Raw genomic sequence first — 12,467 nt, 5'->3', positions numbered from 1 at the left:
ACTAAGAGGGTGATTGGGCCTCCACATGGCTTGTTGAAGGAGTGCAGGGGACTTTGGCGAGGAGGTACCAGTGTTCTTAAACCCCCACCCTCAAGAGCAGTCCCTTGATTTTTGTGGCCAACAGTCTAGGGACCAGGGTCACTGAGAAAATTTCCAGGGAAGCTTGGAGGAAGCCATAGGGGAATTTGGTCCCCAAGGGGCTGATGCCAATCAGGATCTAGTATCTGAGCAAGAGATGCACAAGAACGTGGGCTGGGGCTGGGGCTCAGGGGTAGAGCACTTGCCTGGCACAGGTGAGGCACTGGGTTCGAGCCCCAGCACCACACATAAATAAATAAAGTATTGTGTCCATCTACAACTAAAAATATTTTAAAAAGAAAGAGAGAGAGATGGGCAAGAGGAATTCTGAAGCCAGCAGAATTGATCCCTTGCATAAAGAAATGAAATTGATCAAATTATGTCATGTGCATGTACAAATATGTCACAATGGATCCCAATATTATGTATAATCATGATGTATCAATAAAAAATTTTAAAAAGGAAAAAATAATCAATTCCTTGCTCATTCCCCATCCTACTCCCCTTTCACAGGCCACCTTCCTTCATGCACAGTCCCCCTTGCCCCCCCGCAGGTCCTGCCTGGAGACTCCCACGGGCCCTGTATAAGCAAGGTCTGAGTGCACCACCCCTGCTTGCAGAGCTGGCAGCTTAAATAGGGTGTCTCCAGGAAGACAATGCTTTATACCAATGATGGCAGCATGTGACACTGTAAGGAGGACCATTGGGTCACCCTCGCTGAACCCACCACTGAGCTGAGGGCAGTGACTCACCTTGGTAGCATTGCGGTTTGCATAGTTGACACAAGCATTGTGGCTCTGGTTCAACCACTGAAAGGCAACAGGGAAAGAAGTCAGGGAAGGCACTGTCATCTTCCTGGAAGCCAGGCCTGGACCTCTGGAGGCCACACCTCCCCAGAAAGACACAAGATGCTGTCTCCGGCTCACAGGGTATTTCCCTCAGTCCCCCTGGTTAGTATAACACATTGTCCTGGTTTGCCTGGAGCTGTACTGGTTCTCATATCAAAGTCCTGGGTCTCAGAAAACCCCTCCATTTCTGGAAAATCAGGATGCGGTCTTGTCCACCCCAGTTACAGAGAACTGGTCCCCTCTCCTAAAATTCTGGCATTCACTCCCCCAAAGGGCCCTACTGCCTTTGCCATATTATCCTTATTATAATATTTGCTGGACAGAAGGTGGAATGATTGGACAGCTTGCACCTTTCAAAAATCTCCTAGCCCAGTGCTCTGTACCAGCTCCAGCACCCAGGTCAGAGGTCCCCAGCAGTCTTTTTCAGGGAAGGATTCCTCTGACATTTCCTCTCAGGAGTCAGACAGCTTTTCCTTCCTGGGAAGGTTTTCCCCTGCCCAGACACACACAGACATCCTCAGCTGTTTTCCAGGAACTGCAACACACTGTCTCCAAGGGCAGAAACCAGGCTCTGTGATGCACTTCACCTCCTCAGGGTGGCGCAACCTTGCCCTACAGATTTGGGGGAGATGGATGTCAAAATGAAGCTGTAGGCCTCAGATCAATGACCATGGGACGAGCAGCCAAGGAATAGCCACCCACAAACCATTGTGGTCCAAGTACAGGCCCCCAGCCCCCTCTTCACCTCTGTTCAAAGGCTAGAGTGACACATAATGGTCAGAGTCCTGCTGACTCCTGACAGGGGGCCTGCTCAGCTGGGCCAAAGTCTCAGGTTTTCCTCCAGTGGTTTCTGGGCTGGGGGAGTGGGATTGGCTGACTCTACCCCAGGGGCTTAGAATAGGAGAGCCCAGAGAAGGGAATTCCTGACCAGTGCTTGTCTGGGCTCTTCCTTCAGGAGCATGCTGTTTGCAGAGCCTCTTACCTGCCAGGAAGACAGTGGATGCCAGTGTTTGGTTGGGTAAGAGAAGACCCACCACCTGTGAGGAAGAGAGGGGAAAGGCTGAAGAAGGCAAAAGAAACCCCTCACACCTTTTGCAAAAAAAAAAAACAATAAAACTATACAGCCAAGGGCAGGGGCTCATGCCTGTAATCCTTGGGAGGCTGAGGTAGCAGGATTGCAAGTTCAAAGCCAGCCAAGGCAACTTCGTGAGACTGTCTCAAAATTAAAAATAAAAAGGGCTGGTGAGCCGGGCATGGTGGTGCATGCCTGTAATCCCAGCAGATCAGGAGGTTGAGGCAGGAGGATCATGAGTTCAAAGCCAGCCTCACAAAAGCAAGGTGCTAAGCAACTCAGAGAGTTGTCTCTAAATAAAATATAAAATAGGGCTGGGGATGTGGCTCAGGGGTCGACTGTCTCTGAGTTCAGTCCCCCCCCAAAAAAGACTGGTGATGCAGCTCATCTGTAGAGCACCCCTGGGCTCAATCCTCAGTATGACACATGCACATACACACACACACACAAAAAAAAAAAAAAAAAAAAAAAAAAAAAAANTAGACAAAGGTTCCACCACTGAGCTACCCCCCCCCCAGCCCTTTTATTACTCCATTAATTTATTTTTAAAAATTTTTGCAGTCGGGCTGGGGATGTGGCTCAAGTGGTAGCGCGCTCGCCTGGCATGCGTGCGGCCCGGGTTCGATCCTCAGGACCACATACAAACAAAGATGTTGTGTCTGCCGAAAACTAAAAAATAAATATTTAAAAAAATTAAAAAAAAAAAAATTTGCAGTATTGGGGATTGAACTCAGGAATACTTTACCATTGAGTTATATGACCAGTCCTTTTTTATCTTTTATTTTGAGACAGGCTCTCGCTAAGTTGCTGAGGCTGACCTTGAACTTGCGATTCTCCTGCTTCAGCCTCCCAAGTGGTTGAGATTACAGGTGCACCACCACCAGTGTTCAGCTTTGTGTTCTTTTTAACAATGGAGGTGCATTATTAATGAAGGGATGGAGGCCAATAAAAACAAGCAAACAAAAGGAACATATTCACAGACATTCAGGTAAACTGAACTCCTTCATGCCCTAGTCACCCCATAAAATTTTTGTGATGATTAAATAAGAATCATTTCAAAAGCCTCAAGTGATTTATAAATAGAATTTTTTTTTGGGGGGGTACTGGGGATTGAACTCACAGATGTTTTACCAGTGAGCTATATCCCCAGCCTTTTCTTTAAAAATATTTTTTTTTTTGAGATAGGATCTTGCTAAGTTGCCCAACTTGCAATCTCCCTACCTCAGCCTCCCAAGTCACTGGAGTTACAGACATGTGTCACCACACTGGGCTTATAAGTGGAATTTGAGGGAATTTTTTTTTTATCTCTGAATCTCCATGAACCAAAAACTTATACTATGTTTAACCTACTGACTCTTAGATATCTAACAAATGGTTGTTGAGTGAATGAATGATGGAATGTATGAATGAATGAATGAATAACACATATACAAGGCTAAGCATGTTTACCAGGTTTACATAGGTGTGGATCCATTATACCCAAGCCCAGATAGTAGCTCAGACCTAGACTCACTGGCTAATTCTTTTGATTTATGTCAAGATGAACTGTTTGATTTTGACATTGGCCATGCCTTGGACTTCAGGATCCACGTGTAATCCTCAACATTACCTTTTGAATGTTTGTGTGCAAAATAACATTTACCAAGTATTGCTGCATATGGGAGAAATATGCACAACCATCCACATATTGACTTATTTATTATTCCTGTAGATAAAATGGCTCTTTGGCAAGAATTTCTGTAAGGAACAAGTATAAACATTCAATACTATGCAGTAAATCAAATTCTAGACATCCTCAGCAGCATTAGTAAATCATGTTTTAAACATTAAAATGTTTTAAAACAGTGAACACACACACATTTATATTTATTGGCCCATATCAGTTTGAATAAAATTATATAATGTAAAGCCATTACATAGCTCCAATGAGGAGTTATGAGAATTTTTTCCCAGAATAAGACCTGTATTTGAATCTTCATTTCAGAGGCAACTTAGGAACCTGGACTGAAAGTCAGGGGACCTTAAGTTCCAGGCTCAGGTCCATCCCTGGGGTCTCTAATAGATGACAGATGACAGTTCCCTTTGGGGTTTGAGTTTCTACCTATAAAGTGCAGGATAAAGGGTCTACCTCCATTTAAAATTCTACCCTCATGTTCCAAGTGGTAGGTATGATGTCAATAGAGATAGCCCTAATGTTTGGGATGGGATCTTGTAGGCTGAGGAGTCTCCGGGGGGACCTAGGCCTCCTCCTGGCCAGGTCTCAGTAGGAAGCCAGACTACAGAGAGGAAACGGAGCCTGGCGGGGGTGGAGACGAGTGTGCATATAGATGTACACACGTACATGTCTAACTGCCTCCAAAGGCCTGGGGAAATTCACACTGCCCACCGTTTAGAGCGCAGTTTATTATTTATTCCCCTTCAATCTGTAGTCTATACAACATGATGTGTTATGGACGACATGCTCTTCTCCCCTGGGGTTCCTCACTGTACCCCTGACCTGTGCTGAGGCCACGGGAAATGTCATAAGATTCAGCCTCATGGAACACACTGCACTTACCCAACAATGATCCAGAACACCCCTAGTTACATCACAAGGACCCCTTTATGAATTACCCTGAGAGAAATTCTGTTCTTAAAAGTCAGAAATTATACTTCTGAGCAACTGGTTTGCATGCGTCTTGCTGACCTTGGCCATTTTACTGCATCTTTCTTTGTACTGATGGTCAAGAATTTGAGGGAGGGTCTCTGTGACCACATCTGCCAAGGGTAAACTCACGCTGCAAGTTCTGAGCCCAGAAGTCATCCCTGGCTTCCTCTTATCTTCCCCTCCCTAACTTTCCTTGTATCTTTTTCATCTTGTTTAATCACGTGGCATGCATATTTAAAAGTGATAAAAATCTTGTCCAGAACAACCCAGAGCCCCAAACCAAATTAGTACATAGGCTATATAACACACAGGCAGACACACACACACACACATACACGTTGACAAATGAGCATTCTACCTTGTTGAACAGCCCCCACTCCTGTCCTAACAGGGCCTGGTGGCTTTGCTGGCAGCTCTGTTAAATCTCCTCATGCTGTCTTAGAAATGGATTAATTTTTGTCGAGCATTTCCCTGGATGCCACTTACCATAATCCTCATAGTAACTCTGGGGAGCAACCCAAATAGATTATCTCCCATATTTTGCAAATTGGAAAACTGAGGCTTGGAGAAATTCAGTGATCTGCCCAAGACTTTACAGCAAACCAGAGAGAGAGTCGGCTCTCTGGAACCGTGGTTTGGCCACCATGACTCTCTAGTTTTAGGGGTGCTCCTTCTCCAGCTTATCCCCCAGAGCACAAAGGGAGAAGGGATTCAGTCACCTCTCCAGCCCATCTACAAAGAACTGTCTCTGTGTCACGTTCCAGGCTGCTCCCAGTGGGGAGAGCTGGAGCAGAGAAATAGATGGTCCCTGATCACCACAAACACAGGGACCAAACACGGCAGTGTACAAGAATGGCCTTTGTAGCATCTAGGCAGGAAAATGGCAGCCTGGTTGGAAGTATGTGGGGTGTGCACAAAGCTAATGCCCACACGGGAGTTTGGGTCGTCAGTGTGTCCTGGCTATGTGATCAAGGAAGAGGTAGAACTGAGATGAGGTATGAGTGAATGGGTGTGTGTGTGTGTGTGTGTGAGAGAGAGAGAGAGAGAGAGAGAGACAGGAGCAGGGACAGCCCAGTGACTGGTCTGAGAAGGAGGGTAATCGGCAGGAGGCAGCTGGAGAAGATAAGGCAGAGAACGCCAAACCATGTTGGCCAAATGGACTCTGGGAGCCATTTGAGGCCAAGGCAGGGGAGCAGGGTTCCTGCCCTCCGGGTCCTTACAGCCAGGCGGGGGGACCAGCAGCGTTCAACGCCAGCTCCATTCCCTATTAGGCAAAACGCAGCACCATCTGCACAATCCCAGGAGCAAGAGCAGATATTTTATAACTTCCTTTTTTCTTTTTAAGTCTACATTAAAAATAAATGTTCCCTTCAGCTCTCAGATGTATATCTCTGGTGCAACCTGCCCACATTCCCTCCCGCTGCCCTTTCCAGAACATGGCAGGGGAAAGGAAGAAAGAGATGGATAGAGAGAGGGAGCCAGTCCACCCGGCTCCAATGCCAGTGGATCGCACCTCTTCCAAGAGGGAAACGCTGCAGGCGTGGCCGCGCAGACGGTGGAGAGAGCCCAGAATGCGCCGGTACCAAGGAAAGTGGAAGGAGAGCGAAACAGGAGCCAGCAGCTAGGATTGCTACCCAGCCTCCACCCTATCTTGCTGCAGGACCTTGGCCAAATCGCACATCCTATCTTTGCTCCCATTTATAGTTCATACCATGGCTGGAGTCCCCTCTGCCGCTCCAGTCCCCTGGCGGCTGTCTTCTCTGCACATCTGTCTGTATTCTTGCTGTCCCCTTCCCCTCGGGTGCATCCACAGCTGAGGACCCTAGTAGTTAACATTCAGCTTCTGATCATCTGATGCTAATGCTAATACTGACCACATGTAGGTGACTTGAGCTCTCTTTGTGCCTCTGTTTCTTCATCTGTTAAATGTGGGGCACCCCTGGCACCTCTCTGGGTGGTCAGGAGAGGAAGGACAGCATGGGAAGAATGTGGCTCAGGGTCTGGCGCACAGCTCCTGCTCCTGCAGGCCAGCTGTTAGTGTCATTCCCCTCCCACCTCTAGTTCTTTTCCAGCTTCTGATGGTCCCTTCTTTCTCTGAATCCCACAACTTGCATTACACAGTTGAACATCACCTTTGAACACTAGTCTAAGCCCTCAAAGAATAGGGAGCTCCTCAAGGTACAATCAGGGATGATGTTCCCCAAAGCACATGGCCCAGGACAGGACCCACACTCCAGGGTGGGAGAACACTAACTTCATTTGCCTTTGGGGAGGTGGTTTAATGAAGTTGGTGCTGATCCATCCCCACTCCCTGCATCTTAGCCCTCGCCACGGCACCCTAGCGGGAAGACTGTACTCCATGCTGGTGGCTCTGCTTGGCCATCTGACCTGCTTGGCCAGGGGTATGTGGGAGGAAGGTGCAGTGTGCCAGTTCTGATGTCCTCCTGTGCACCCAACACTGCACTAGGAGATGTCCCTGACTGGTCTTCTGGTCCGGGGAGGCTGGGACAGACAGAGCAGAGGCTAGCCAGGCCTGCTGATTCCAGCTGACCCACGGGACAGAGCCAGCTGACCCTGGACAACTGCAGGTCCCCTGCAATGCTTACAGACATTCCTGCAGTGCTTGGGTACTTGTTACACAGTGCCACGGCAGCAACTGCTAACTGACAGAGGGGTACCCAGAGGGGTACCGCATACAGAGTGAATCTGCTGTCCATGGTCCCAAATTTTGCACCATGATGAATATACCTTGAATTGTCTCACCAGTGCTGTTGGTTCCTAAGTGTCCCTGCTTATCACCCCACCCACCAGGGGCCGTCAGCTCACCTCTGGGGCTGTCCTGGGCCAGCGTGTGCTAGACCCTAGTTTCAGGACAAAGTAAGGAAGGGGACTAATGGTCCCATGTAGAAAGGGACCTACAAGAAAACCACAGCTTCCTTGCAGGTCTCCTCCTTCCGAGCGTCTGAACCACAGCAGACAGATGAGGCCTCAGTCTGGGAGAGCGGCCATCTGTTTGGTCAGGAGTGGGACATGAGCAGCTAAAGACAAGGAGAGGGGCAGCAAGGCCACTGGTCAGCACTCTGTGCACCAAGACAGCTGGTCTCAGAGAGAACCGAGCAGCCCCCTACCCCCTTGGCCACCCCCCCGGAAACTGACTCAAGTAATAGAAAGATTTTTAAAGTGTGGGAAATCTGGAGAGGAAATAGGATGTGCGTGAAAACTACTGGGTAGTAAAATTCACACCAGGGGAAGACGGCGGGGACAGAACGATCTTGCCCCCGGTGAAAATGGCAGTAATAACCGTCCCTCTCCCCTCCACCAATCCCCATTTGGCTCATCCATCCAGGAAATCACCCACCCACCCAAGAGGAGGTAAGATCCCTGAGTATGCCTCAGTCCTTTTCTGTCTTCCTCAAGAGCTTCAGAGGGGTGTGACCACAGGACACTGACACCACAGACCTGAAGTTCACACTGCTAGAGGAACAGTGCTTTGACATGACCCCCCTTCTCCCACCTCACTCAATTCCCCAACGTTTCTCTCTGATGTGTGGGCCACGAGCCCCGGTACCCAACAAATTGCCAGGTTCTTTTTAATTTTTTTCCTTCTGCTTTGTCTCCATCTTCTGATTTATATGGCTAATGATCTGAAAAGTAATGCCCCATGCATTCGGGGTTTGGCTATTTAAAGGAGGCCAGATAGTGAAAGAAATATCAGCTTCTGATCATCTGTCAGATGAGTGTCATTTGTCAGATGAGCGTCTATCCCTGACTGGTCGATTCTAGCTTAACTGGACCGACGACTCTTGCATGGTATGAACTAGGACAAAATGGCTGGTGTTCGGTCACGCTGAGGGCAGACAGGGAGGAAACTGGGATTGTGGTTAGAATGTGTGAAATAGCAATCTGGAATGAGGAGGATTGGGAAATGTCAGAATGGCTCTGGGATGTGGCCACGTCCTCACATAAAGTGAGTCCTTGATGGCCCACCCCAACTTGCCCCCACCTCCCGAACACGTAAGGACACCCAGCAGCACCTTCGGACACTGAGGGTTTCTGTGTTCACAGGATCATCTGTAGTGTCAGAGGGAAGGGACTCAGCACAGAGTGTAAGCTCTTAATATCCCAGGAAGGACAGAATCTCATTTGGATTTCTCCCGAGGCCACCAGACTCCCTGATGAGGTGCTCTTGGTCCACCCTTCTCAGCTTCCGGGCTGGATCTGAGCCTTTTGAGAGTTCCAGATGTGAAGGGGAAGACAGCAGTTGGAGAGGGAGGCACAGATGCTCCGTGGAAGAGCCTCAGGCCCTTGGCATCTGATGCACCACCGTGGCCAGGGTGCAGAGCACAGGCAGCAGCTGGGGAGAGGATGAAGGCAGGTCAAGGGCTGAACCCCTGGGCCAAGGTGGCCTTGCCCTCCCCAGTCCCACGTGCATGGAAAGAACAGCGCAGCGCACCTCTTGGTGCCATCCCAGGAACAGAGACACCGGTTACAAAGAAGCCGCCACGTTGATGGGGTCTCTTCTGGGAGGATCCCCCCAAAGGGGTGCCGTAGACCACAGGGGCCTCGGGTCAGCCTGGGTGCACTGACTTAGCCGTCGTGCTTATGTATAAATTGGGATCTTCTGCCACACACCAAAGGGGGGAAAAGTTCCCATCTTTAAATGTTAAGCTTAAAATAAGACACTACACGGTGCCAGTGGATCTGTGAAATCTGCTGACTAAACTGGCAGCAGCCCCTGGGAGGAAACCAGCTCATTTCTCCCGCGCTCTGGTGGGGGTGGGGGTTGCTCTCAGGCAACCAGGAGCAGCGACGGGGGTCAAGCCCCGGATGTTCACCTGGGCAGAAGGCGGCTTGGCTGTGGCTTCCAGAAGCTTCTAGGTGGAGGCACGTGCCAGGCGCGCTCACCCCTTCCCTTCCTCACTCAGGGGCACGGTTCCTAGCACGTTTGCTGGCACCACCGATTCTATTTTGGTGAGCATTTTCAGTGGCTTCTGCATGCGTGTGTTTCTTACCCACTCTCTCCGACCAGGGGCTTCCCGAAGGTGTGGACTGGAACTTTCGCTGCCCTTCCGACGAGGCTTTGCTGCGGGGTTCGCGCTGTCAGGGGACAGCAGGGCCGTAGAGGGGCTGAGGAGACGGGTGGTGCCAGGCCTTCGGTGGAGTGGCAGAGGGCAGGATTAGGAGTGGCACAATGGGTCCTCGTGTTGCTTATGCAAGTCCAAGTGCCACGATGTAAGGCGACAGGCTGAGGCCACGCGGGGCCTGCCTCTGGTCCGCTGTCCTGAATCCCATTAGGTGGCTACTTGGGGCCGGGAAGCGGGTAGCTGAGCTCGGGGTTGGGGTTCTAGCTGCCAGGGGCCTGCGGGGAGCCACTCCGGGTCCAGTGACCTACTCTGTCTCAATCAGACGACTCCATAGGATTTCGGGAGTCAGCACTGTCCTTGCACGGGGCACCTCTGTTCACAGAGAGGGTTGGTCCTCCCAGGACGGGCGCAGCACACATTCCCGAGTAGCATCGCAGTGGATCAGCACCGAGGCTCCCGGGGCTGGCAGGGCTGCCAGGGGCCACAGTGATGCGCTTGTCTTGCGCAGGCTAAGGAGGGAGTGGGAGAGGAAGGGGGAAACCTCAGTGATGCCTTGGGAATAAACAGTGCTGCATCTCTAGGCGTGGCGGGCTCATCCCGGTTGATGGCAGCCATTGACCAAGAGTCCACTCGGCCTCTGAGGGAAAATGAGATCATATTCACCTTTGTCCTTTTAAACACCCAGCTCTTTGGTTGGGCAAAGAAGTGATTGTGTCAAATGATACATCTTTTGTTTTTAAATGTGGATGGAGTATTTATAAGGATTATTATGGCAGTCTCTTTTTGCCTACCTATGAACCATTATTTCCTTCTTTCTTACTAATAAAATATAAATTTGAGGGGTCAACTATATACCAGCTAAATCCCACATGAAGTATAAGCAGAACTGTTGTGTGGGACTTCCAAGAAGATTCCTTAAAGAGAACTGACTCAGTAAGGAGATACACCCTTTTACTTCTTTTCCTTATCCTCCGTGCAATGTGAATCTTGCAGCTGGAACTGCAGCAGCTATATTGGTCTTCGAGATGACTTTTACAATAGAAGCCTGAGTTGAAAATGGGTGATGTAGAAACATGGAAGACTGCATTCATGATGATATCATGGGGTTCTACCTACCTTTAAAGTTCTTAGACATGAGAGAGAAATAAACTACTTAAACTAATACTTATTACTTTGGATTTTCTGTTATATGAAGATGATCCTACTTCTAATTAATATAATCACCTGCGACAGAGAAAAACCACAATAAACCCCAAATGGCAGAATTATGGAGGTCACACCCTCTGAAAATAAGATAAGCCATAACATTACTTAAAAGAATAGATTTTTTTTTAATTTATTTTTTTTAGGTGTAGATGGATACAACACAATGCCTTTATTTTTATGTGGTGCTGAGGATCGAATCCGGGTCCTGCCCCTGCTAGGTGAGCACTCTACCTCTGAGCCACAATTCTAGCCCCAAAGAATAGATATTTTTGAAACCCACCAATTAGAATTTAAAAATGTATTCTTGGGGCTGGGGATGTGGCTCAAGCGGTAGCGCGCTCGCCTGGCATGCGTGCGGCCTGGGTTCGATCCTCAGCACCACATACAAACAAAGATGTTGTGTCCGCCGAAAACTAAAAAAAAATAAATATTAAAAAATAATTTAAAAAAAAATTAAAAAAATAAAAATGTATTCTTTTGATTAATTGACTCAAAATCATAATTTCAACTTGCTTAGAAAATAACAACACAGGATCATCACCATATATATGAACACCTATTAGATAAAGCCAAGTAGTAGATATAGACAGAGGCAAATTCATAATGCTAAACACTTTCATTAGAAGGAAAAAAAATGAGAATAAGTAACTAAGCATTCCAAAATTAAGAATACCAACCACAGACAAAGAAGACATAAAACAAAAGCAAATATGAATAAATTAGAAAATAAAATAGAAAAATTGATAAAGAGATCCAAGAGCTGATTCCCAAACACAACTGGCACGGATCCAGTTATTTTTTTTTAATTATTTTTTAAATTGTAGATGGACAGAATGCCTTTATTTTATTTGTTTATTTTTATGTGGTGCTGAGGATTGAACCCAGTGCCTTACACATGCTAGGCAGGTGCTCTGTCACTGAGCTACAGCCCCAGCCACGAATCTAGTTATTTTAACAAAAGGATGGAGATGAGGGGGATAAACTCGAAATTAATCAAAGGGAAGACCATGATATTTTAAAACACTGACATTTCAAACTTTTCTATAACAAAGACACCAGGGAGAAAAGAAAAGCAGCTAGAGAAGAGATTTGCAATTTACATAATTCAAAGGATTAATATCCAAAATAGAAAAAGATCTACTACAAATAAATTAGAAAAGTATAGCCCATGGAGGAATGGAAAGGGTATGAACAGGTAATTCACAGAAGAAGTGGCTAATAGTAAATGAAAAAAAAAAAGCACAATCTTTTTGGTGTTCAGGGAAATAAAAATTAAAACCATAATGAGAAGCCACCTGGCAAATTAAAAAAAAAAATGAATAGGAATGTAAGATTAGAAAAACAAGAACAAGGTATAGCAGCACCAATACAAATAGATCAAGGAACAGACAGACATGGGTTGGATTTTCAGAAAGGGCCACTGAGACAATAAAAATTACTTGGAAATCAGAAAGACCAGTATGGGTTCCTCAGTGGCCCCTGACTAAAGAAAAGATACAAGCAGCCCATGACCTGGTCAAACAACAATTAGC

At 47.5% G+C, this 12,467-nt stretch overlaps 1 protein-coding gene and 1 long non-coding RNA gene across 5 annotated transcripts in view; both read right to left on the bottom strand.

Annotated features, from left to right (window-relative positions):
• The window catches only part of Sfxn5 (sideroflexin 5), a 113,592-nt gene that overhangs the window by 55,334 nt on the left and 45,791 nt on the right, over positions 1-12,467 (bottom strand). For 3 of the 4 annotated variants that reach the window (XM_048804112.1, XM_048804113.1, XM_048804111.1), the window contains exons 7-8: positions 1,909-1,963; positions 831-887 (exon numbers count right to left, since the gene is read on the bottom strand). In XM_048804112.1, the coding sequence (XP_048660069.1) occupies positions 831-887; positions 1,909-1,963 (112 nt within the window). Of the gene's footprint in view, positions 1-830; positions 895-1,908; positions 1,964-12,467 lie in introns of all 4 variants that reach the window. The other variant, XM_015479514.2, reaches the window with a different exon arrangement.
• On the bottom strand, positions 3,680-11,252 carry LOC125617141. The gene is made up of 2 exons (XR_007348012.1): positions 9,658-11,252; positions 3,680-8,999 (listed from the first exon to the last, which is right to left on the bottom strand). It is a non-coding gene; the product is annotated as an uncharacterized LOC125617141 (long non-coding RNA).

Source organism: Marmota marmota, unplaced genomic scaffold, assembly GCF_001458135.2.
Source record: "Marmota marmota marmota unplaced genomic scaffold, marMar, whole genome shotgun sequence".
Lineage (NCBI taxonomy): Eukaryota > Metazoa > Chordata > Mammalia > Rodentia > Sciuridae > Marmota > Marmota marmota.
This window is presented reverse-complemented; position numbering and strand designations above follow the sequence as displayed.